This window comes from Lonchura striata, chromosome 6 (assembly GCF_050655825.1).
Source record: "Lonchura striata isolate lonStrDom1 chromosome 6, ASM5065582v1, whole genome shotgun sequence".
NCBI lineage: Eukaryota > Metazoa > Chordata > Aves > Passeriformes > Estrildidae > Lonchura > Lonchura striata.
Genome location: NC_140708.1, coordinates 29,479,968 through 29,505,844, shown reverse-complemented (window position 1 = coordinate 29,505,844; position 25,877 = coordinate 29,479,968). Strand labels below are relative to the sequence as shown.

The following is a 25,877-nucleotide window of genomic DNA, read 5'->3' as shown; positions in this document are numbered from 1 at the left end:
AGATGTTTGACATAGCTCCTGGCATATATCTGTGCAGTGGAGATTTGAATCTGTGTCCTAGAAGCAGTATGAAGTGTGTCAGCATTTAACTGTGCCCAAGCTAAAATGACCTGCTGAAAACTTGAAAACTTATTCCCATGCTAAATTGACCATGCTAAATTGATGGTAACCCTCACATATCCTTACTTTCCTTTGGGATTGCTTTCTTTTTGACATTGAAAATATTTCAAGCTATGAAAACATTGAAGGCTTTTTTCTTCGAGACAGAAACCACTGCTTCTGAAATACATTCCCATACCACTGTAAGTGTTGGACCTTGCCATTTGTCTCACTTGTCTTTGATTATACACTTTTTAGCCTCCCTTGAGGTACCTCTTTTTAGAGGCTTCAAAAGTCTTCTCATTTTGTTTGAAATTTACTTTCACATGACTACCAACTAGAAGTGTGAAAACATTTAATTTGCAAATCTGGGATTATCTTCTTAGATTAAGACCATCAATTTCTATTTGGTGGTTTGTGATGTATATGAGACACCAAATCTACCATGCATAAGATGACACTGCTTATGATTGTCCTGTCAAGTTAAGCACCTCATTGCAATACCTCAGCACTGAAAAGCAAGCCCAGTGTGCTTGTTTGCTGCTTGGAAGTGTGTCCATGTTCCATGCTCCAGAACCACGTGCTGAGGCTGGCTATGTAGCCAAGTGTAACCACAGTGAGGCAGCAGAGGGAAAGAATTTAAATATCCTACAGCTTTCCATCATTTTCTTTCTAGATCAGAATTTTCTAAACATGCTTTACCACAGAATCACGGAATATGCTGGGTTGGAAGAGCCCACAAGGATCATTGAGTCCCACTCCTGGCCCTGCACAGGACCATCCCCAGGAGTCACACACTGAGAGGGTTGTCCAAACTCTTCTTGACCTCTGTCAGCCTCAGTGCTGTGACCACTTCCTGGGGAGCCTCTTCCAATGCCCAGCCAGCTTCTGGTGAAGAATCTTTCTTTAATGTCCAATCTAAACCTCCCCTGATACAGGCCATTCCCTCGGGTCCTGTTACTGTCACCACAGAGTAGAGATCAGTGTGTGCCCCTGCTCTTCCCCTCACAGGGAAGTTGTAACTGCAGTGAGGTGTCCCCTCTGTCTCCTCCAGGCTGAAAAGACCAAGTGACTTCAGCTGCTCTTTATGTGGCTTCCCTTCTAGAACCTTAACTATGTTCCTAGCCCCACTCTGGATACACTCTAATAGTTTATTATCATTCTTACATTGCAGTGACGAAAACTGCTCACAGTATTCAAGGTGAGACAGCCTCAGTGCAGAGCAGAGTGGGACAATCAAGCCCACTTCAACTGATTTCATTGCTAGCACCAATTTTATTCCATTGTCTTTTTATAAAGCTTTTTATCTCAAGGATCCATCATGGATTTTTTTTTTTCCCTGATGAGGTACTACTCAAAAGGGAGAGAAGTTCAAAAAAATTCAGCATCATTATTATTATTATTATTATTATTATTATTATTATGCACCACCATTGCACAGTCCAAGAAGCAACCTGGTTTGAGATTTACATAATCTTATCATAGGATTAGCATATTTTTATATGTAAAGACAGTCATGGCAGACAGTACAAAGGAACAATGTAGAAATTGTGTTTACTCAGAAAGCTTCTGTTCTGCAGAAGTTCAGTTACAACCTTCCCAAAGATTTGTGATGTTCAAGCCTTATAAAACCAGTGAAAATGCCTATATTAGATGTTTTTCTGGGTGATGTAAAGCCCTATTTGCTATAAATTTGTTACTGTCAGCCATAGTTGATGTATAAAGTAAATATTAATATACCTCACTTCTTTAACATTTTTCCCCTGAGAAACTAAAAATGCCTTGTAAGCATAAATACAATGTAAATTGCTTACCCAGAATCATATAACAAGGGCTTGGTATATTTTGCTAATGAAATCTAGGTACTTCTGGATCTCTGTCCTGTGTTTTCATCACAAGTCCATCCATATTTCCTCTTTTTATAAAACCTTTAATGAGACAGCAGGTGTTTTACAGAATCATACATAGAACCTTGTTTTTTTCATCCATCATTGCTGCGTCTCTCCCCAACACATCATATTGTTTAATGATCCCCACCATTCTGCACACGTGCATGGTGCTTAGAATCCTCTCTTTTAAATGTTCTCCCAAGGTTTTCTTGTGTTTTATCTCCCTCTTCCCCTCCCTGAATTGTCTTTAATCTGGTTCTTTCTGTCATGGTATTTTATTACCTCTGTTACTGTTATATCTGAACAGGCCACTCTCTGTCTTTAATAATACTTGTTGGACAAGTTCTGTTCTTCCTGTTTTGTGGAGGACAGATTTATGAGTTATTTTAGCAAAATGAAATTCAAGGCACATGGGAAGTCCAGGTCAGGGATATTTCTATCACTTATTTTCAGATGACACAAAGATTGACAAAGCTGTTTTACAGAGCAATTTGGATTATACAATAAGTTATTCAAACAAATTTTTTTTAGCACTGCCAGGTATGCAAGAACCACATGTTCATGTTTTAGCTTAAAGTGGAAGAATATTCTAAAAAGCAGTTTGAAAGGCATTTGTTGTGGTGAAGTCATAATAAGTAACCATTTAAATTGGGGCTTCTAGTGCCCTTCTGACATTTAAATAAGCCTCTAGGGGCTCAGTGTGTTGAATTTTATCATAATTGTATCATTAAATGTTTGGGAAATGCCCTTATTATGGTGGGTCAGTATCTTTGTGAGGATAGGGAAGATACTTGGATGGATTTCCAAGCTAGAGATAAAATTGCAACAAATGCAAGTGCTGGAGAATAAATCCAGACAAATGCAAATATAAAATATATAGTTTTTAATTGAAAATATAATTCATAATTTAAACAAGTTTCTAGAGTGAGAAGTGAGTTCTCCACCAGTCTCCAGACGTACACTTTTTGGAGAATGTTCTTTGTCAAGTTACTGGCTTCAGTGAAGGGATGACTGAATAAAATAATGCTGATGTTAAACATGATGTCAGACTCTATGAGGTAATGATTTTTTTTTCCTTATCTTGAAATGTCTGTAACAACTTGTACAGATATTTGTCAATTGTTGATTGAACTTTTTTATTTTCATGATGTAGCCTAGAAATTGTATTAAGACCTCAGTGCATCCCACTGCCCACTGCTGGACTGCAACCTCAGAAATATACATGGGCTGTGAAGAAGGATATGTTTTGGCAATTAATGCTGAGCAATACAGTGTTTCTGTTCTTCAGCAAAAAGCTCCACCTGGTAAGAAATAGCTGAGTGTATTTTATTCAAGCAGGGAAGAATGTATATAGGTGAAAACTTTTTGTGCTTTCTTCTGTCTTCTATTCAGTACCTTATAGAAATTATAAAGCTGGTTTGCAGAACCCTATTTTTTTATTAGTACAGTAAACATATGAGAATGTCTTTTGAGGTTCTGTGGGGGTGTTTTCAACACCCAATAACTAACTTCCATTTTCCTTTCTTAAAAAAAAACCAAACCAAACAAAAACTGTAAATACATCAAAATTTATTAAATTAACTATATTTCCAGGAGTCCAGATCTTATTAACCAGCCCTACTAGATTAATGTTAAACGATTACTATACCAGCTACTAACAGTAGTACTAATAGGAGTACTATTTTTGCTTTTAGTTAAGTACCAATGATTTATTTTATTTTGCATGAAATGTATAGTCTTCATTTGCTGTGTTAGATAAAGTTAGAAGTGATCTTTGAGAGCTTATGAGTCTTCAAAAAACAAAACTGAAGCAATGTGGCTTAATAGCATTCCTTAGAGCCAGCTCTTACATTGGCTATTTTATAATGAAAACAAGGCTGCAAACACTGCCAGGCTTTACTGCAGGATGTATGAGGCACAGAGAGTGAACAGAAGATATCTTTGGCTTCAAACAAAGAAATCTGGTTTTAATTTATCCTGGGAGGACCTCTGATTGATTGCAACTCACCAGCGTGGTTTGTGTGCCCTATATGTATTCCCATCTGTCTTTTTTCATGGGGACCTTTAGCTGGCTATGACTGACTAAAGTTTCATGTTAAGGGCAGCCCATTTCAGACCTTCTTTTTTTGGGAATGCAGAGCTGTCTCCTCTGCTAAATGCCACTACCATTCTGTGCCCATTCAGAGGGCTCCTAAATGGAGGATGCTGAGACACAGCCAGGAAAAATAGTTCTTTAGGCAATCTGTACCCCATCATCCTTTGATGGGATGGATGGTGTCAATCCTATAATGCACATGAAGTTCATACTTTGGTCAGGGATAGGAGGAATATACTTCTCCCTAACATAGAGCTGTTCCCCTAACAAACACTGAATTAGTGGTAATAGATAATCTCCTGGTAATCTTATTTTCTTCTGTTTACATATAGTTCATGATCTTTTAAGCTGCAGCAAATAGCCCAACTTTATTTTTGATAGTTAACACCAAAGTAAAAGGCTGCTTTTAAAACAACCTATAAAACCAACATTATTTATATTTTTTAAACTATCAGACTGTTAAATTTAGCAAATCAAGAGTTGGAAATCATCAACTAATAAAAACCTGAGATGTGACCAGAACTGTTTTTGTCAGGTGAGTAGAAGGCAACAAGAATATTGGCCATTTGGGCTTTTTCTTGGCCTGTGTGTTCATCTTTGTGTCTTGTCCTAAAGCTGTGTAACAAAATACTCTGTATTTATATTATACTGAAGCTTCTGCTTAATTTAAAACAGACTGCAATCTGTACCTATTTAGCAGAATGCTTAAGGCATGGCCAGCTTTAAGCACATGCTAAATTCCTGATACAGTGTTCCTAACAGAATCATAAGCAGCCACAACATTTCACTTAGGCATTGTTTTCAGAGTGGCTGAACTTTCCATAAAAGCATATCTTAAAAAAAAAAATTCGTTGTTAAAAACAAAAATACTAGAAGTTGGTAATAGAAGGAAGATAAATCTGCATCTGAACCACTCTCCACACCAAGTCCATGTTGTCTCCTTGTTACACCTGTAAACTGAATAACAACACTTGCTTGCTCAGTGGTATAGATGGCAGAAATGGTAGATACTGAGGAAGAATGCACATTTTTCATTTAGTGTACTGAACCTGGCCTTTTGTTGAATAGAGTGGAATACAACTGACTTGTACTGCAGTATTGACCTACAAACAAGGTTGACATTTAAATTGTTTTCTTTTGTGCAGAGTTCATGCAGAAAATAGCAGATGTGGTGTCCCATGCTCGTAGTGAAGTGCAGAAAAAGAAAGGTATTTCCATGTTCAAATAAAACTCGTAGATTTTTAGGCAGCACTCCTGATGTCTGGGAATAATAATATGTGAGTACAGCTGAAAGCCACTGGTTAGAAAAACTCCTCTCACACTGACCTCTGCAAGACACATTGTTGGCAATCTTATATGTATTTACACGACAAAAGATTAATAGCTTTTTTGCTAAAAGACAGCCAAATTAAAAGCCTCAGGAGGAACAGTTACAGCAGAAAAAATTCTGTTCATTCTAATTGAAATTGGAATAAGTGGTGCTGGTAGAGATTCCCTACTGCTTAGTTTTAGCATTTCTTTAGATCTGCGATCACTCATAATTTATCTGAGTTAGGATTTAGGGGTTTATCTCAAACACTTTGTTTTGGGCACCATAGTACAAAAAGGCTAGAATGGATGAAGTTCAGCACATTTCCACAAAGGTTGTTACAGTCTTAGTACATGACATACAAATTTGGTGTGAGAAAACTGTTTGTTCAGCCTGGAGAAAAGAAAATGAGGGATTTTACTATTGCTTTAGCTATCCAAAGAAATGTTACAGAGAAGATACACCCAAAGGACACAGTTTGCATCAACAGGAATTCTGGGTATATATTAGGAATTAAATACTTTCACAGTGAAGGTAACACACATTAGGACAAGTTGCCCAAAGATATGGATTTTCCATTTTTGGGTATATTCAAACCTTAGCTGATATGAGTCTGGACAACATAATTCAACTTTGAAGTTGGTTCTGAGTTTGAAGTCAGCTCTGTGCTGAGCAGGAGGTTGGATTTAGAAGACTTCTATGATCCCTTCCAATCGAAATGACTCTATTATCCTTTTACTCACAAATAAAAAGTAAATTATCTGAGATTTGGAGATGTAACACATGGTTGAAATAAATTAAATTTTATATTTTATGTTGGTTTTGTGCTTTCAGGTGGCAAACCAAGCAGTTTGCAAAAACCAGTTTTACTTGCCATGGCATTTTGTAATGAGGGACTGTATGCAGCTGGAAGTGTAAGGCATCCTTTGTGCTTTTAACTTACTCTGAGTGTGAGAAAATCTACATTCAAATGGAGTATATTTGCAGAGTTCACTGCAAAGACAGGAGTTAGGGAAAAGTGAGGGGTTGTAGAAATGTAAAGTTCCTCTCTGGAGTTGACTATATTTCTTTGTTAAGGCTTAACACAGGGGAGCAGAGTGTGAAAAGATACCATTTTTGTACTCAAAGAAGCAATGAAAGAGAACAATCCTGGTTTTATTTAAGAATATAGTAGAGGAACAGAAAAGAAGGATGGACAAAATAGCAAAGGAGAGAAAATGGCCAAGAGAATTGCCAAATTCTATTCTGCAAAATGTAACTCAATATCTAACTCAATCTGAAAATACCTTTGTACAGTCCTGCTTAAGTGGAGGATGAATTCTTACAGTGTCTCAAAAACAACAATATGAAATGGAAAGCATTATCTAATGAGTCTGTTGTTAGCAAACATGGATTGTCACTAAGAATTGTATTAAAGAACACCTTCATGTTCAATAGATTTATTATCTCAGTTTGGAGTGCTTTTTATTTAAACCTGCTAAAGACAAATTACACCATTGGTGATGGGATGCAGTTAAATGCTGCTGCTCTAGTGATTTTCAGATGATCTTGCAGTTTAGTTTGCCAGATAGTATAACTGACTGAGACCTCATGTGGATTTGTACTTTTCTGCACAGGAGGGCATTTTAATGTTTTATCACATCAAAGATCTGCAGTACGAGATAAAAATCTGTGCTGATATCTCACAGCCCATATCCAGCCTCTTATTTTCTCCTGATTACACCAGTCTGCTGCTTGTCACTGACCAGGTACAATATTTGAGATCACAGCACTACATAATGGGATATTCCTGGGATTCTATATGAATATGCTGATACTATTAGTACAAAATGTGTAATGTAATCACACAAGTCAGCAAATTCTATCAGAAATTAACATAGTCCATTCTGTGTTTTTTACCGGAAAGACTTTTAATGAAGCACAGAACAATTTTCTCCTACAGATGGTAGAATATACCAGAAATAAGTACCCAATGTTGAGATTTCCTAACAGAAATCCTTGTGTGTGTACAGTTGAATACATGTTCAGGATCTCTCATATGTCCAAGTCATGGATCTACTGGGCATGAACTCCAGGCCTGCACAGGGAGAAAAGTGTAGCTTGGATGTATCAGACCTACTGTGACTCTGCACTAGAGTTGTTCTCTCTACAGACATGAAGTTTTGTGTTGGTGTAGAATATTTATTCATTTCTGGAGTAGCATGAAATTAGGTATGTTTGAATTATTTTATTAAAGCAAGTTTGAGAAACAAAACTTCTTGCAAATATGGTTTGCTGGAGCACTCTAAAGGGAACTAGCATTAGTCAGTGTAAATTAATATAATCCAGTAAACTCAGATTAATCCTACTAGGCACATTTTACCTCGGGTTAGAGTCAAATATAAAAGTTCAAAGAGTGAAGCTCAGAAGGATGGGAGGGTTTTTGCAAGTTTTCAGAAGCTTCTAATGAAGAGTTTCATATCCCAGTGGTGGATTATTTCTCTTTCTTTGTCAGGGGACAGTCTATAGTTATAGACCTGCCCACAGTGGAGAAGCTGTCAAACTCTTGGACACATCCAGCAGTTGTTTTCTGGCAGCTGATTTTCTTACTCCAGGGAACAATTACTGTGTGGTAAGAAAGTATTATTTTTAATATAGAATAGCTCTTTTCAAGTAACCAATATGTTGCTAAGGCACAAAATGAAAAGCCTTGCAGAAATCAGATTGTTCTGATATTTGTCACAGTTGTGTAACTTTTCATTAAGGAAGTAAATGGCATTCATTCAGCTATAGTCTATAAAAGGGTCAGAAACTTCCCTTGGAATGCAGGTTGGATAATTTATTTTATATTGGTTCTGCTGCTGATTTATGTGATTTAGATTGTTCAGGAAGATAGCTGAGCAAAAGATGGATTCAGTTCAGAGAACTGATATTGTCCAACAGTTGCTACTGATCATTTCAGCCCTCTGCACAGATTGGAACATCCTGAGAGATACCCCTGTGCTGGGTCCAGGGACAAAGAAGGCCTTTACTCATGCACCTGTCCATTCGTAGAAATTCCTTGCTTTTCATTGTCTTTTACTCCTGCAAGACATATATCTTAGCCACCAATTCATTTACAGGCCATGAATTCTCCAGGTAGCCAGCCTAGAAAACCTAGGGTCATAGTCTGTTAAATTGGCTGAATCTCTTTGTTCACTATTAGCACAGGAATGCTAAATTTTACCTGACTGTGTGTGAGTAGTGTGAAGGTTGAGTGATCTCTAGCCTTACTTCTTGTAAGCCTTACTACTTGTAATTGTGGAATTACAAAATTACCTGGATATAGGAAGAACTTAATTTTTTTGATAGTCATCATTTTTCATGTGAGTAAATGAGACCTCTCATCAAAGCCTTTCCTTTGCAAATAAAATTATAAGCAGGTTGTTCTATTGCTGGCAGGATGGCAGGAGTGCTAATATTGATCAAGCTAACAAATTTTACCCTAAGTTGTCTCATTCTGCTTAAAGCTGCAGGATTGTACAAAAATTATTGAAAGTATTCCTTAAGCAGATGTACCTTGCAGCATTTGGATTTAATTAAAAGTTTAATAATCTCAAGTAACCCTTAATCTGCCATGCCCAGTGATTATTTGAATCTGTATTCTATAGGAGATCACTAATCACTTCCAGACTATTTGGTTATTTCATCCTCTTTTGACTCTGTTTTTCTCTGTTCAACAGTCTGTAACAATTTCAGGTGAAGTACAAGTTTGGTCCTTGGAAGATGGCACTTTCCTCAGCAAGCTAAACCTTGGTATTGAGGTACAAGTAACCAGGATCTTATATCATGACTGATACTTAAAATTTTCTATATTTTTCAATTGATGGCATAGTATTCCACAGATTTGCATCAATCAGTGCTGAGGAAAGCTCAGTAATGTCTTTGAGCAATCCATCAATGAGATTTAAAGCTAACGTTTCAGAATATTTCCTTGAGCTAATCCTGTCATGTTTTTATCTTGAATTCAAAGCAGAGGAAACATCTCAGCCAAATGTCTTCGTGATGCATCTTTCAGCACATCTTTGTAAAAAAATCTAAATTTTTATGGTATTCCTTTTTTTTTTCTTTTTAATGAGTAACAGAAAAGTTTTAAAAGTATAAAAGCTAAATGCCTTGACTGATAATGAAAAACAGGTTTTAAGAATTGAGCTGATAAAAGTATTTCAAACTGTTAATGCTTTGTCCTGATTTAAGATGCATTCAGAGCCTGAAATCTGACATAGTAAAAAAAAAAACCCTTTCTATAACAGCTGTACACACAACACTGCACTCACTGTTTTATTTAGGTTTAGAAACTTCTTTCACTTAAAATCTGGAGAGTGGATATAATGGTTGTTTTTTCTCTGTAAAGAACAGAATTGTGTTTTGATGTATAGCTACAAAGCATAGATAAAATTTCCATAATGTCTCTAAATACTTTCTTTGTGAAAAACATGTTTTTAAAATAAACCGCTTGTGGTTTCTTCTTCAAATTTTAGGGACTTTTAAATAGCAAAGGAAATTGCATCATAACAAATAGCATATATGTAAAAATTTGTTGAATTGTTAAGTATCTTCTACTTCTCAACTAGGCAACTTCTATGGCTTGCTGTCCCTCCTCCAACAGTGTTGCTGTAGGGACTCAAACAGGTCAAATCTGTTTCCTTGATGTTACCAAAGCTGAAGTTCCACGGGTTGTTCACAGAACTTTTCTTTCCAAACTTCCAGTGCTGTCTTTGCAGTAAGTATGTAGTAGGGTAGAGATATTGTCAATTTATTGCTTGAGTAATGACATTAGTTGAACAAAAAAAAATTTTATTCTACAAATAAAAAAATTAAAATATTTTAGCAGCGTCTATGGTTTTTTTCAGCATATTCTGAATTGTTTGCAAGAGGTAGCAGCAAGATTTATATGAGAGAAATGTAATAAATCTGTATTTTAAGAATGTTTAACTGAACACGGAAGGTACTGATGTATAAGATCCCTTCTGAGAAATCACCATATGTAGTAATTATGCACAATTCCATGTATCTAACTTTAGAGGGTTATTTCTCACTGAATATAAATTTAAGGTTTTGTGAAGTTAAGTTTAAGCCTTTTGGCCATCTCTTTCTATATGGTGAATTTTTGTTACCATTGCTAATTATTAATTTACTGGAAGTTCTGGAGATTATCAGAACTTGTAATTAGCTCTTGTAATTAGCTCTAGTGATCTAAAAGGCTTTTTTGTTTGGTTGGGATTTTTTGTTGGTTTGGTTTCTCCTCCCCGCCACCACCCTCCCCCCACCACCACCCCCGTTATTGAAAAATCTGAGTATTTTACTCTATTTTGCAAAAACAGAACAGATTTTGAACTGCTAAAATTTAATATAAATCAGCCTCTTATTTGAGACTCAGATGCATCCCTTTTCACAGTTACCTAAGACAGAACTTTAAAAATAGAGAAATCAACCTGTTCAAAATTAAATCAATGCAAAGATGTGGTTTTTCAAAATAATATCAAGATCTGTGTAATAGTTTCATTTCTAAAGAAGTGAATGTAAAAGAACTTCTGACATAACAAAGTTGTTAATGCAGACTGCTGCAGAGTATGATCAGCTTTAGATTGACTTCCCACTTAATTAGAAACTGCACTCATAGCACTGGGCTTTATATCTGACCCTGAGCCTGTAAAACCAGAAGCTGAAATTTATGTTTATGCATTCAGTGAAGTCAGCAAGTTATGGGAGTGAAATTATTTGACTCTTCTTATTGACTGTATTGAATTGATTTCTACTTGGATTTGCATTTTACCTAGTTATGATCAGAGTGGCCAGTTCCTCATTGCAAGAGCTACAGAAGGACACATCTTTATTCTAGATGCTCGTCCATCAAAATTATTCCAGGTTCTGGGATATATAGGTAATACATGTAACAACATTAATTACATTTTCCTTTCTCTATTTTCTGCATTTAAAGTATACTTATCAGTCAGGCCAAGCCATTCACATTCCTTCTATTTATTTTCTCAGAGGACTAAACATATTCTTCCCACCTATTTTCTAAGGGCCAGAGTTCTTTTCGGGGTTGTTTGTTTTGGAGGGTTTGGTTGGTTGGTTTTAGTTTTTGCTTTTGTTTTCCCCTTTTAGTTAGCAGATGTACCAATAATACCTTTCTTTCAGAGTACATATCAATCACAGGTAAAAGAATGGACTAGCTGACAAACTGATCACAGCTCCAGCACAAAAGTAATAGGGATGGCAAAGAACTAAAGAACTTTTGAGAATTCGTACTAAAATGCTGTAGGTTATAATCATTGTGTGCAATCTCCTGTTTCAAATTTCTACCACGGACATCTTTAACATGGGAACCACTGAAATTGTCAGCTTTGATAGTTGATAGTAAGGAATAAAATATGATTAATTTTAACTCACAAAAAAAATTGAGATTTGTCAATTTATTTTTCAAAAATCATTATTCTTACAGATAATATCTGTGTGTATAAATCTTCACCATAATTTTATGTATAAAAGACATTTTATCATTTTAATGGTAACAAATTCTGTTTAAGAGATTGTTTAACAATTCTGTTTAACAAACAGAATTATATATCTTTAAATATCTTATGTAATTTGCCTGATCATATTCTCATTGTCTGGAGGGTTTGTTACAGGAGGGTTTTTCTGTTCTTTATCTGGCAGTTATCAGCAGATAGCCTCAAAACTGCTAAAATTCAAGCTTGAGGTAAATTCAGATTTGACTTTTTAATGTAATAATAATGTGCTGGTGCTTAGGGATTCCCAGCAGCCAGTGCCTCAAAGGGAGTTGAGTGCATGCAGCACTCCTGAGTGTTGTTCCCAACAAGGATTTCGTTTTTTGTCACAGGATATTATAATTTTAAAAATGTTACCATGCTACAATAACAATTTCCATTGATGTTCCTTACCTGCTTCAGTACTGGCAGGTGAAGTGCTCCAACTTTCTGTAATTTCTGACTTAAAGTATGACTCAGTTGAAGTGATGGTACTTCTTAATGTAGCAGAGGTCCAACAAGCAAGACTGGAAATTTTTCATCTGTCTTCAGCAATGATAACAGGTAAAAATTGAAATATATACTTACATTTTCTAGAGCAATAAGCCTAGTGTCAGACTTTCAAGTTATTTACATTTAATTTTTAAAAGTCCTTACATTTTACAAACTTTTCAAGAAGTAGTTTTGTAGTTTTCAACAAAGTTAGTATTTTCTTCAAATATTCATTAATTTTGGAATTATTTTTGTGCCTATGTTTAGATATATAAAATGGGGCTTTATTTTCAAAGCTGCTGAAGATCTACAGTTATTGTCTTTGTTTCAATTTTTTATCAGGTGCCTTGTCAGTCTTAATTTCCGGTGTCCGTTTAAAGCTCAAATTAGGGAACTAATAAAATATATTAACTTTGTATTATAAGCTTTTATTAACTAATAAAATATATTAATTTAATTTTAAAAAATTCTCTTTTGAAGATGTGAATTGCAGTGGTTTAACCAATACCACCCAGGCTGTGTGCTTCTCATGGCAGAGATTCCTAAAACAAGTTCTAGGTGAAGGCACTGGTGGCATGAACCTGCATGCAAACTAATTAGCACTAATTATGTTGACGTAATACTCAAGAAGCAGAGTAAATTAGTGTATGCAAATGGTTACATCATGGTGGTTAAACTGTTTCCAGTACTTCTTTAGAGCCAGGAGAGCTATTGCTCTGCATCACTGCAATGTCCTGCATCAGCCCAACTCACTGAGCTAAGTATTAATACCTAAGTATTTTTTAATTTCCAGCCACTTCCCTGAAAACTCACATCATACTCACTCCTTGCTGAGGACCATTTTCATAATTACATGATAGACAAAGCACCTGCATTAGTGGTAGTCATGCCTCTTCCTCCCTCTTTTTTTGTCAATTTTTTAGATAATGATAAGTATGTTAATGAACAAGGAATGTTTAATGCTAGTGACCTGAAAAAGGAGCAGTATGATCTGGATTATCCTTTGAGCTCCGCAGTCAGATTGAAGTCACATAACATTGTGTATGGCTACTGCACCTGTGCACCTTTCATTTGCAAATACTACCTCTCTGCAAAGGTAATTCTCTGAAGTTGCATTATTTTGGGTGGTGGTTAAATACCAGCTAAATAGAAACAAAGGCTGCAGATGAAATTAATATAGCAGGATATTAGCTTAAAGAAATCCTCTCTCCACTCAAAACACCTACTTCCTACATACTCATCAACTTTAATTTTCCTACCACTTGCTTAGAAACCTGGCAAAAATAATGTCCTTGTTCCATTATGTTGGTTCTTAAAATCCACACAGCTTGCAGGCACTTCACAAGTGGCTTCTGTGCTGCAGCTGTGGGTTTGTGCAGTCTGCTGAGTAACCTGGACATGCAGCTCCCGCAGGGACTGAGCCAATGTCAGCCCAGGACTCTCAGATGCAAACCCAGCCCAGCCTCACAAGGAAGCAGTGAGGGCTTCAGGAAGCCACTGTCACTGCCTGCTGAGGAGCTGCAGCTCTCTGCACCTCATAGGTCTCCCAGAGTTTAAGAGTCAAGGCAGGTAAAAAGGTGAATTCTAAGGTCAGCATTCCTCCTTGACATGTTCCATCCTTTCTGAGCCAAGAAATTCAGGCTTGAATGTGCTGAATGCAGACCCTTTTGCAGAGATAAGAAGCAAATCAGCAGCACAGCATTGGCACTACTTCCTCAGCTCAGTTATCCAACAACAGTTTAAATTGCAATGCATGTGGTAACCCACAAACCTCTCATTAATTTTCTCAAAATGGCATAGATATCATCTGAACTGCTGCTAACCTTTTGCTTGTTTGGCAGAATAAGTGGGACAGTCCATCAGTATTTTCATCAGAAAAGAAGATTCCTAGCAAACAGTTTGGATCAGGTTTGCTCTGTTTATCACCCAACAGCCAGTGGCTGGCAGCAGCAGCCAGGGATGGTGTTTTGTTTATCTACAATACTTCTACTCTGGTAGGTGGGCGTCTGGGCACGGACTTTGTTTGATTTATGTGAGACAAAAGTGTGAAAATTACTTCCTTTAACTGTAAACTTTTCCTCACTTTAATAGAAGGTGTTTGAGAAAAAATTATGTTGAAAATGAACTGACATAGCATTATACAAGACAATTATTTTTATAATGAGTGTGTATACAAGCATACAAACCACTTAGTTCCTTCTTCAGTAAATTTTAGCATAGATAATTTTGCTACTGTTCTCACCTCCTGCAAAATCAATATACTACAATCTTATCCCATGTGTAGTCAAACCTGTCAAACTTAAAAACCCTAGTATTTTATGTGCTTTGTATTGCCATTTTGGATTGACTTTTATCTAAAAATAAAGAAATATTAAAATATTTTTAATTAAATAATAAAAATAATTTAAAGGCGTATTCCCTTATAAAAACGTATTTGCTGATACTGCTTCTATGACTTCTCTAGGATATACTTGCTCAAAAGCATTGTCACTCATATCAAGGAGGGGGAATCAGATCCATGGTATTCTCCCTGGATGGCAATTTCATCCTAGTTAACGGTGAAAATGATTGTGCCCTGGTGTGTCTGAAGTGGAAGTATGTATAAAGTGGCAGACTAATATTGATTATGTAATTTCTTGTATCCTGATAGATTAATTTTTGCATCTACTTGTGATTCTAGACTTCCTTTTTCTTCATCTCAAAGTAAGGAGAAAAGTTGGATAGAAATAAAATAATTCCTCTCATCTTCAGAGACAGCCTGCCTCCCTAGCTCAGGAAAAGTTTTACACTTTGGGTCTGATTGCAGCACAACATACAGGAATGTCTTCTGAGAATTATTACAGAATCACAGAATCACTGGGTTGGAAGAGACCTTCAAGATCATCAAGTCCAACCCATAACCTCAACACCTCAACTAAACCATGGCACCAGTCTTTTTTTAAACACATCCAGGGATGATAACTCCACCACCTCTCCAGGCAGGCCATTCCAGAACTTTATCACCCTTTGTGTAAAAAACCTTTGCCTAATATCCAACCTCTATTTCCCTTGGTGCAGCTTAAGGCTGTGTCCCCTAGTTCTGTCAGTTGCTGCCTGGAGAAAGAGACCAGCCCCACCTGAGCACAACCACCTTTCAGGAGCTGCAGAGAGTGATAAGGTCACCCCTGAGTCTCCTTTCCTCCAGGCTAAACACTCCCAGCTCCCTCACTTGTTCCTCACAGAGTTTGTGTTCCAAGCCCCTCAGCAGCCTTGTTGCTTCCTCTGGATGCAGCCCCTCAATGTCATTCCTGCTGAGGAAGGGCCCAGAACTGGACACAGCACTGCAGGTGTGGCCTCACCAGTGCTGAGTACAGGAGCAGAATGACCTCCCTGCTCCTGCTGGCCACACTATTCCTGATACAAGCCAGGATGCCCTTGGCCTTCTTGGCCACCAGGGCACACTTCTGGCTCATGTCCAGCCTGCTGTCCATCAGTAGCCCCTGGTCCCATTCCTCCTGGGCACTGCCCAGCCACACCATCCACAGCCTTTAACACTGCAGGGGGTTATTGTGGCCAAAATGCAGAACCTGGCACTTGGACTTGGTAAATGTCATTACCTGATACCTCTTATCATTCTCTAATCAGCTTTGGAAAGGGCTCTCTGGGGATGGAAGGGATGTAATCTCCTGAGATACTGTTTTAGCTCAGCAAAAAGGGGACATCACAGCTTTTATGGAAATTCTACTGTGGCTGTAGAAAGCTCTTAGCAGACATTAGGAATAAGAGACACTTGAAAGTACAGCTTTTCTGCAGGAAAATAAGTGTTCAGGTAGATTTATAAAGATGGCTCTGTCAGAGCAATATTTCTATGGGTAATCCATCTTTCAGAATTTTTACTTCTGTGGAGAGTTCACTTGATTATGTAATTCTAGAACTCAAAAATAGAAAAAATATTGAATATGCATTTTTAACAAGTTCATAATTGTGTTATAAAGAATATTTAATGCTTTGTACTTTTCCATAGTACATGAAAAATATATCAGTTCCCTTTCTGTTTACCAGGGAGATAAAGGAAACTGAAATTGAGGAAGCTGCTCTTTATTGGCAATCTCTACGTGATATACTGAACAAGTCTATTTCAGATGAAAACTCTGTTTTAAAATCTATGGCAGAATGGAAGTTTGACCCGGAATGCACATCAAAATCAACTCCAGTAAAGAAATTTAAAGTGCTTGCTTTATTTTTATGGGGGGAAAAATAGTTTCATCATTATCCTAAAATTTTACATTATAAAAATTGTCCTTAATACACTGATCCTTTTGTTAAAGTGGAAGAGCACCCCTGAGGATAGGCTGAATATGCTTAAATAGTAATTTGTGGAAGAGTACTATCAAAGAAATAGGATATTTATGTGAAGATGACATTCACATCTTCAGTTCCACTTGGTTTCCTAGACAGAGAAAACTCTGTGAAAGTCAGTTTCTCCTCATGTGAAATTGTGTCCTTCCCAGTGTGATGTTACTGCTATACATTTTGTGTTACTAATTGATGTTTTTGCATTGAAATCAATCAAAACAGTGGTTACAGAGATTAGTCCAGTCAATCATTTGAGTCAAAAGGTTTTGTATAATAGCAAGGGTTTGCAGGATCAGATCTGGGGACTAGTTAGGCAGCAGAATTGTAACACCCTCTAATTGGGTGGTGGTGGTGGTGTTTCTAGTGGGAATCCACACTGTCTTTCATTTCCATCTTTCCTTCACTTGCTCTCTACGTACCTGAGCTAGATGTTTATATCCTTAATAGAAACATCAGGAGGCACCACTGAAATTTTTTAATGTACAGGTGACAGAAGAAGATGGAAACATCACAAATACTGATGACATGACATGGATAGGCCAGAAAATACAGAAGGTACTTTCATAAAATAAGTATTAATCCAAGCCAGAGTTTTCAAAGGTCATTAGTCACTTGGGGTACCAAAGTATTTGCTGTAAACAGATCTAGTTTCAAAAGCTTTTCTCACAATTGGCCCTTTCTTTAACCATTGCAATATAGACTTAGAAATTCTAGGCCAAGGTTATAAACAAATCAGAGAAAGTGCCTAGCATAATAGAAGCTCTGAAGACCAAAAGAACACTTCTATACAAGGAGTATACAAAAAAAAAAAAAAAACAAAAACAAAAACGAAAGAAAAACAAGGGGGGGGGGGGAAAGCCTGACAAATTCACTTATTTTAGAAACTTAAAAGAATTTTTATATTATATGTAAGAAAAGTTGTCAGGAAAATTATTGCCAGAAACCAAGAAAACCTTCTTGGTGAAAGAAGGTGAAGGTGAAAAACTCAGTGAAAAACGAAAACAATGAAAATTTTTAACAATGAAAAATCTAAAGACTAAAAAGTTCTGGGAGTAGGCTTTATGCAGTTCAATGTGTCTGTAAGCATTGCACTTGTAATTACATTTTTCTTTAGTGTTTTCATTTTTCAAGAGCTGTTGCTGTACAATTAGTTTACAATGTGGCCTGGCTGTAAAATCTCTTTTCTCTTGTGCAATTTTAAGGATCTTCTTCTTGAATTAGGGTTGTGTCTGTTTCACTTGTTAACCCCTATGGCATTTTATTTTCTGTACAGATAATGTTCCTTTAGATTACTTCTGTATTTTTTTTCTCTTGCCTTTTTTTTTTTTTTGCCTTTCAACAATGCATTTGTTGTATGTCAGGTTATGAGAGAAGAGACTCAGAGGTTTGCTAACCAGAAGGAAGAGCTGCAAATGGGAATTAAAAAGCTGCGTGAAACTGTGAGTTTCTTACAAGGGTAATGGCTCAGCTTCCCAGTTTTGTTTACAAGAACACTTCCTTTATGGCTGTGAGCTGTAGTGCTCAGTTACATTTTTGTCATAAACTCTGAGCAGCCAGGCATTAAAGAGATGTGCCTCTTCAGGGACCAGTGCTGAAACTGCCAGGAGCTACTGTCTGCTTCTCATTTTCCTTTGCTTCAAATGACTATTTTGTACCACCCTCATACCTTGAACTCTCTGTCCCCTCAGTAAGCTAATTTCTGCCTGTCTAACAACCTTCCATTATAAAATAGAGCGTCCTTCTGTTTCTTCCCATAAGGCAGTTAAAATTGCAGGTAATTAAAATAATTTTCTGATAACAAGTTCTATAGTGTTTAAAATAGCATTTCCTCTATTCACATTCAAATTACTTTTTATTCCTTATATTAAAAAAATAAAACAGATTCAGAAAATGATGCATGAAAATGAGAAGGTGCCAGATATTGAAAAACTCGAACACTGGGAGTTCAACCTGGATTTAAAAGAACAGGAACAAGTGCAAGCAGAGGCTGAAGAAAATGTGGCCAGGGTATGGCAGAATGGGGGAACATTTTAAAACTGTCAGTGGAAAAGAGAAAAGTTATTAAATAACAGAGGATTAGCTCAAAGTTACTGTTCACTGCTGAGAAGCAAAAAAACAGAAAAGTATTTAAAGTCACTTTTTGAAGCAGGTGAAACTGCTGAGGTAGACAAGGCAAATTGGAATATGATTTATGCCAGAAACTGTAAATCTCACACTGTGGCCTTGGGATTTTTGCTTAAGGTCTAGAATGCCTTTTTTCTCATAGAAAATTATGTCTTCAATCCTGTGCAGATAGTTTTTGGAGAAGATAGCAGTGACAGATTAAGATGGCGAAATACTGATAATTCATTTCATTTGTTAGTCTTCTTTCAGTAACTTAATGCAAATTGTCCATATCTTGTTACTTTGTACCACATCCTGTTTTCTTTGTCTTGAAAGGCAAGGAGGGAGCTTGAGATGGAGATTTTATCCCACTGCTATTTGCAGGATTTAATTAAATATGAGTGCTGGGATGACTTGTGTGTAAAAGAACGTGCAGTTAAGGTAACTTCTGCTTTCTAAGACATTTTCTGCAGTAGTTTATTTATACCTTAAGGTACAAAGACAAAATAACACATTTCTGATTTGCTTATGGTGTGGGAAAAACTTTACTTCTTCTCAAGGCTCAGGGAAAGCTTTTATTCTGTTAATTTTGTCTGAGCTTGGCAGATTTTACCTTCTAAAGTGGAAAATAGAGTTGCTAAGCAAATAGGGAACTCTTTTATTCCTTGATCTCAGACAATATATTTACACAGTATTGCTAAAAGGAGAAGTAAATACTATTTTTCTTTGTCAGTCCATATGACTTCTGCTACATAATGGCATATTTAACCCTGGTTAAATAGAGAACATAATGGCAAAATTTAACCCTGGTTTTGCCTATTTTAAAGAGAGAGATGAGTCAAACTGATGATATTGAATTATCCCAAGGGTAGTGAAAGACCAAGTCACAAAAAAACCCAAACAAACTAGTTCTGGTTTAATTATCTGGATAAAGATGAATAAAGAGCCCACACCCATGGATTATTTTTTAAAAATCTATTTAATACATTGTCTGTACTAAGTGATCCTCAGTTTTATTCCTGATTTGAAGCAGTCTGTAATTGTTTAGCGTTCAGGTATTGAACAAATGAACTGATAGAAGCATTATGAAGAACTTCTTCCTTTGGGTTTTTTTATTTTAATTTTGAGCAGTGCTTCCACATGGATTGTGAAGTGAGGAATTATCCACTGAAGGAACGCAGTAAAGAAGAGCTGGAAACTTTGAAGACAGTTCTCCAGTTAAAGCAGGCTGAGACAGCTGATCTTCAGGTACTGATCATGATCTTCTGAGCTGGCATCTTATCACTTATTTATCTAGTTACATTCCTAAAGGCCCATTTTCTTGCTCTAGAAGTTGGCCAAAAAAATTTAAAACATTAAACAATAAAGGTGAAATGCTGTTAAAGAAAAATGCATTAGTCTTAAATAATCACAGAGTAGCTGAAGTTAGAAGAGCCCTTTGGAAGTTATCTAGTCCAGCATTCCTAGAGCATTAACTCAGGACTATGTCCAGTGAGGCTGGGAATATCTCCATGGTGAAAGAATCCATAAGCTCTCTGGGCTACCTTTTCTCATGTTTGACAACCCTCACAGGAGAAAGAACCCCACCAAGCCTTCTCTCTCCTGAGGGTAAACAATTCCAGTTCTTTCAGACTGTCCTCACATATAAAATGTTTAAAATCTTTGCTGATATTAGTGCCCTATCACTGGACTTACTTCAGTATTCCCAGTGTTGTACTAAGGAACCTAAAAATGGACCCAATATTCCAGATATTTCAACTTGTATTATTTCAACATGTATTATTTTATTATATTATATCAACTTGATCATTTCAACTTGTATTATTTTGATCAGTGAGTTAACTGAAGAATAAAATCTCTAGAATTTTATTCATTGTGTGCCACTGGATCATGTACAAACTTAACACAGTTGCCATTTTTCTGATATGCAGGCTCAGAAGAAAAATCTTGACTCTGACACGGCTTTATCTGAGGAAGAAAGTGAGAAGGCAGCAGGAGAACTGACTGTTGATGGTGCATCTCTCTGCCTAAATGGAAGCCTGAGCTCTCAGTATGGTGGGGACACATCTATCCTGTACCACCAATGTGACTTGCACACAAAGGAGCAGAAACTCAATCAGACAATATTATTGAAGGTGATATCTTTTGAAATCTATCCTGCTGCAGTGACACTCTTGTGTCAGTTGGTTTTTACACCAGTCACAGCCACTGTTAGATTTTGGACATACTGACACTAAACAATGGAGAGTTACACCAGTCTGAGTAACTGAGACAAAAGCTGATAAATGCACTTAGTGCTGTGGTTTTTCCAACTTGGGTGTGGAAGAAAAATATGTATTTAAATTGGTTATCCAATTTCAGAGTATCTGTATCCTTTTCATGACGCATTTTAGTAAATTGACACAGTAAGAGAGACCTATGCCTTACCCTCTTTAAAGTTCTACATTTCTTTGTTGAGATCAATTCTTTATGCTAAAAGAAGAATTTATCCACTAAGAATACATGGTTTTTTAGATGATTATAAGGTTTGAGATGTTCTTAAAAAGTCCGTTCCCAATGTTTGTTTGTTTAATGGGCACATTTTACTTTCATGGAAGCATATTGAAACTGCAGGTTGCATCAGGAAAGTATATCCTTTGCTCTGCCTCCTTGCACCTGTGATTTACAGTCTGTAGATTTACAGGTCATGTTTTTTTCTTTGAAGCTCCTCCTTCTTTCAGCTGAAGAGGGCCAAAAAAAAAACAAATAGAAGACAGCCTAATTTTTTAGTCTAGATTTGGCAGCAGCATATTTCTTTCAGACTCTTTCTTAAGTGCCAAATGTGCAGAAGAAAATAAATAAAAATTTCTAGAGGAAAAAGAAGAAAAAAGGGATCATTTGCCTAAGTCCATTTAGCAAACTTGAACTCAATGCTTAGAATTTTCACAAAAAGGTTTTACCAGTTTATCTCCTTGTCACACACACAAATATATACACATTCATGATTCTGATGGCTTGAGGAGCAGAATATAAACATGGATGGATGTGACCTCACCAGTACTGCTGTTTCCTTTTTTGGTATTCCAGGACGTCATTTACCAAGTGAAAACTGCTTTTAATGAAGAATTTGACATAGTTGTACAAAAAAAGGAGCAGGAGATAGCACGAGTAAAAGAAAGAAACCTGAAGATCCGAGAAATCTTGGAACAGCTTGAACTTCAGGTGGAAGTGTGGGAGCCAGTCCTTACAGATGATGAGATGCCGGAGCGAGCGCTCACCGTTCAGGATTCAGAGGTGTCTGAAAAATGCATCTTTGAATTTGACCCATTCAAACCCAGATTTCTAATTCTTGTCATTTCCAGACATTGTGTCAGTACTGAAAAACCTACAAGCAGATGTGTCTGTATACTTAAAATCATCTTTTTGGCTCATTTTCTTCCCTTTCCTTTTTAGGGAGAAAAGCCTTAATAAGTCGATCTGAAATGAAAAATGTATGCAAACTTAATTTATTGCTGTTAAAAGTTTTCAAAATGCCCATATATTATATAGGCTCTTTGTTCCTGACATTCAAACTGGGCTTTCAGGATTTGTTTCCATAGTTAAGAGTTTCTCTGTTTTCTCTGAGTGCCATTTTGAAACACAGTAGTTTTAAATTAAAAATCTAAGTATTAGAGCATACTTAGTAATGTACTTATAAATTCAATTAATTATTTACAAAGAAACACCATACTTCTTATGCAATATATTCCACTGATCTTATCTGCTCACGTGGTCAATCTTTTCCCATTTTTCCTTGTCTCTCACCATGTTATCCCACTGTAAGAGAAGGCATATACAAAACACAGCTAATAGCAACAAAAGTGATGGTGGTTTATATTTTAGGATATTTAAATGTAGTTTCTGTTGCTGTTCAAAAGGAGAATTTTCAACTTGAGGATTATTGTCACAGAGCAGAAATACAGCAAGCACTGAGAATTTGTATTACACCATTGTCATGGTTTAACCCCAGTCAGCAACTATTCACGACACAGCTGCTTACTCACTGCCTCTTCTCTCCAGGGTGAGGGAAACAATTGGAAGAATAAAAGTGAGAAAACTCATGGGTTGAGATTAGAACAGTTTCATAATTGAAATAAAATATAATAATAACTACAAAAATTATAATCAAAATGTAATTAATGCAATTAAAACATATTCACAGATGTAATTTAGAGGAAAATAATGAAAAGATAAAGAAATAAAACCCAAAAAACCAACTGATGCAAATGAAAAACAACACACAAGTGCTCACCACAACCCCCAGGCTGTGGGATTCACTGTACACCAGCTACTTGGAAGAAAATTAACTCCATCCCAACCAAAACCAGGACCACCATTTTTCTAAAGGTTCTTAGTCCTTGTGATCACGTTTGGAGAAAAGAACCCTGATACAAACTTCATTTTCTGCCTTCAGATTAAAGCTGAGAAATACATGACTCAAGAGGAGAAAGAGCAGGCAGAATTGCTGGCTAAGCTTGAAATGGAAAGACGCCTTGCTGCTACGGTAATTAAAGAATCCCTTTTACAGGCCATTGTCTCTGTTTAGGCTTTTTTAATTATTGCAGCACTGAAACATTCCAGTAATATAGTATGGGAGAATAAATCTAAACTGGTAGGTAATGATGATATGTGCCTTTTCCTTCTTATTACTGTTTACAATCAGAACTACATAGGTCAGCTGGTGGGGAGGAAAGATAGAGTGTTAGACTCAAAGTTTTTAAACATGTGCTTAGGGGCAATTTAAAATATAGGCACCATATCAGGTGGCTGGGAACTAGATACAGGCCCAAATTCATGCTACTCCTCAATCAAGATCTTTTTGCTTGATACGTGTTTGTTGATTCAGCAGCCTCTGTTCTCTATGGTTCTGACTAGAAGACTGTAGTGCTTTCCTCCGGTTTTAAAATGCGTCTGTAAAAATACTAAGATGGTTCTGGCCCCAAAAAAGATGCACAATTACGACTTCCTTCATCATAGCTTATCAGTTGGCCAGGAGTAACCTCTGCCCATGTTTTTTCCAAAACTGCCAAAATGGCAGTTTTTGTAAGTTATTTGGTGTATGAGTAACTGTTTACTAGAAAAAACTGAAACTTTTGGAATATTTCACACACATCCCCAAAAAGCATCAATCTGCTTTTACACACTGAATAATCTAGAGGTAAACACTGTTATCATCCCCAAAACTTGCAGTTGCTACACTTCCTTTTGTACTTTCAAGTAATTTTTGTGGATCTTCCCAGGACGATGAAAGAGTGCGCGCTCTTGATGACATGATGGGTGGAGTGCTGGAAATCAGGAGGGAAGACGTTTTGAAAATGGTGAGATATGTTTCTGCCATGTCTTTTAGGAAACCTGTGGGCTCTTCTGGCAATGTGAAATTCAACCAGCAAAAATCTCCAATCTCAGTGACCAAAGAAAGCTGGAGAACTGCAGAATTGCATTATGACCAGAGAGACTCCACAAGAGAGCATACACAAAAACAGACCACAAGATTCTAGTGCCTGTGTAGAATTACCTTTCAACACCTGGTCCTATCACAGTGGAATACTGTAGCAACATCATCTATTTAATGTACATCTATTACCATTATAACAACTATATTGCTGGGGGAAGGGTCAATCATCCATTGCTGTGATCTTACAGAAAAACACTGTGTTTCGTTTAACTCACCAAATATAGATAGTGCAGCAGTAGAGGAAGGAAAGGATGTGAAGGAGTGCCACAAAACAAGGGTAGGGCAGACCCAAGCACTCCTCTGAAATCAATCTGTTTTGGAAAATTAGGACTCCATATAGAAGCTTATGTTAGCATGGAGTAGGGTTTGGGGTTCTGAAACAGAAAATTTGGTGTATCTTGTACTGACAGTAGTATTTAAGTACCAAATTCTTGTATTTTGCAAGATCCAGTAGTGAATTCCTGTAAGCCAGTGAGTCTAAATATATATATATATATATATATATATATATATATATATATACACTAAAATTACTGGTGCAAGAAACAAACCAAAGCAACAGAATATATATGTTACGTTGACTTAAAGATTGTACCTTACTAAGAAATACCTTTCATTAAATTTAGTGCATGCTGTCATTCGTTAGTATGCTGATGTAGACTTCATATTGCTTTTTAAGCATATTATTCTTCAATACTTCCAGGATATTCCTCCTCCTGATTTTATATCCAGACCTGAGGATCTTTGGACTGAAGAAGAAACTAAAGTATTTGAAGAATATGAGAAAAAAGTCAATGAATTGAATGAAGAAAAAGAAGAGTATAGACAGGTAAATTAAAATGAGGAAAATGATGTGGGCTTGTTCACAGTGCTCATGACCAAAACTTCCAATCTTTCTCAGAAGCAACTTCTAAAAATTAATACTAATAAATAGGATAAACTAAGAATAAATGATCATCAAAGATCATATTAAATAAATCTTACCTTAGACAGATTTAGGCAGTCTCCACTTCTAACAATTACTATGGGCAAAAACTTGCAAAAGTTGTGATATCCTAAGAAGGTAACTTTCCTTCACAAATGTACCAGTATTTCTAAAATGGGTTTTTCAGGTTCATTCCCAGAGTTGCTGATGCCAGACACAAATAATAAAATTATATTTATTCTTCAAAGTGGTATTGGAACAACATAACTTTGTACCTGCCAGAACTTTGTTTCCAAACGAGTAATTTCTGTAGCCTTTTGGCTGAATGATACATTTCTATCTTGTGCATTCTCTATCATCTCATATATATAGATATATATTTTGAGAGAGACATAAAAAATTACCTCTTCCTCCAGATGTAATATTGCTGCTCATGTCCTTCCCTTCCCCAGTTTCTGAGAAATGAATGGAACAAACTGGAAGCTTCCATCAAGGAAACAACACAAAATTTTGATGATATTGTCTGCAAACTCTCTGAAAAGAAACTGAAATCACAGATGGTCATCTACCAGGTATTGCAAAAAGCATTAATTTTTCATCTCTGCTTCTGTGCAGCAGAAATGTTAACTTTTTTTTATTACAATC

General features: G+C 36.5%; 1 protein-coding gene across 5 annotated transcripts in view; it reads left to right on the top strand.

Moving 5' to 3' along the window:
- Positions 1 to 25,877, top strand: part of CFAP43 (cilia and flagella associated protein 43) — a 43,718-nt gene that overhangs the window by 7,513 nt on the left and 10,328 nt on the right. For 2 of the 5 annotated variants that reach the window (XM_031505273.3, XM_085583656.1), the window contains exons 6-29: positions 3,142 to 3,292; positions 5,229 to 5,291; positions 6,227 to 6,306; positions 7,009 to 7,140; positions 7,887 to 8,003; positions 9,094 to 9,174; positions 9,985 to 10,133; positions 11,191 to 11,294; positions 12,328 to 12,468; positions 13,320 to 13,492; positions 14,238 to 14,390; positions 14,861 to 14,991; positions 16,438 to 16,588; positions 17,218 to 17,286; positions 18,093 to 18,170; positions 18,613 to 18,738; positions 19,171 to 19,275; positions 19,966 to 20,082; positions 20,766 to 20,969; positions 21,901 to 22,107; positions 23,267 to 23,356; positions 24,093 to 24,170; positions 25,011 to 25,136; positions 25,685 to 25,804. In XM_031505273.3, the coding sequence (XP_031361133.3) occupies positions 3,142 to 3,292; positions 5,229 to 5,291; positions 6,227 to 6,306; positions 7,009 to 7,140; positions 7,887 to 8,003; positions 9,094 to 9,174; positions 9,985 to 10,133; positions 11,191 to 11,294; positions 12,328 to 12,468; positions 13,320 to 13,492; positions 14,238 to 14,390; positions 14,861 to 14,991; positions 16,438 to 16,588; positions 17,218 to 17,286; positions 18,093 to 18,170; positions 18,613 to 18,738; positions 19,171 to 19,275; positions 19,966 to 20,082; positions 20,766 to 20,969; positions 21,901 to 22,107; positions 23,267 to 23,356; positions 24,093 to 24,170; positions 25,011 to 25,136; positions 25,685 to 25,804 (2,946 nt within the window). Of the gene's footprint in view, positions 1 to 3,141; positions 3,293 to 4,532; positions 4,619 to 5,228; positions 5,292 to 6,226; positions 6,307 to 7,008; positions 7,141 to 7,886; positions 8,004 to 9,093; positions 9,175 to 9,984; positions 10,134 to 11,190; positions 11,295 to 12,327; positions 12,469 to 13,319; positions 13,493 to 14,237; positions 14,391 to 14,860; positions 14,992 to 16,437; positions 16,604 to 17,217; positions 17,287 to 18,092; positions 18,171 to 18,612; positions 18,739 to 19,170; positions 19,276 to 19,965; positions 20,083 to 20,765; positions 20,970 to 21,900; positions 22,108 to 23,266; positions 23,357 to 24,092; positions 24,171 to 25,010; positions 25,137 to 25,684; positions 25,805 to 25,877 lie in introns of those variants that run through there. The other 3 variants (XM_085583657.1, XM_085583655.1, XM_085583658.1) reach the window with 2 other exon arrangements.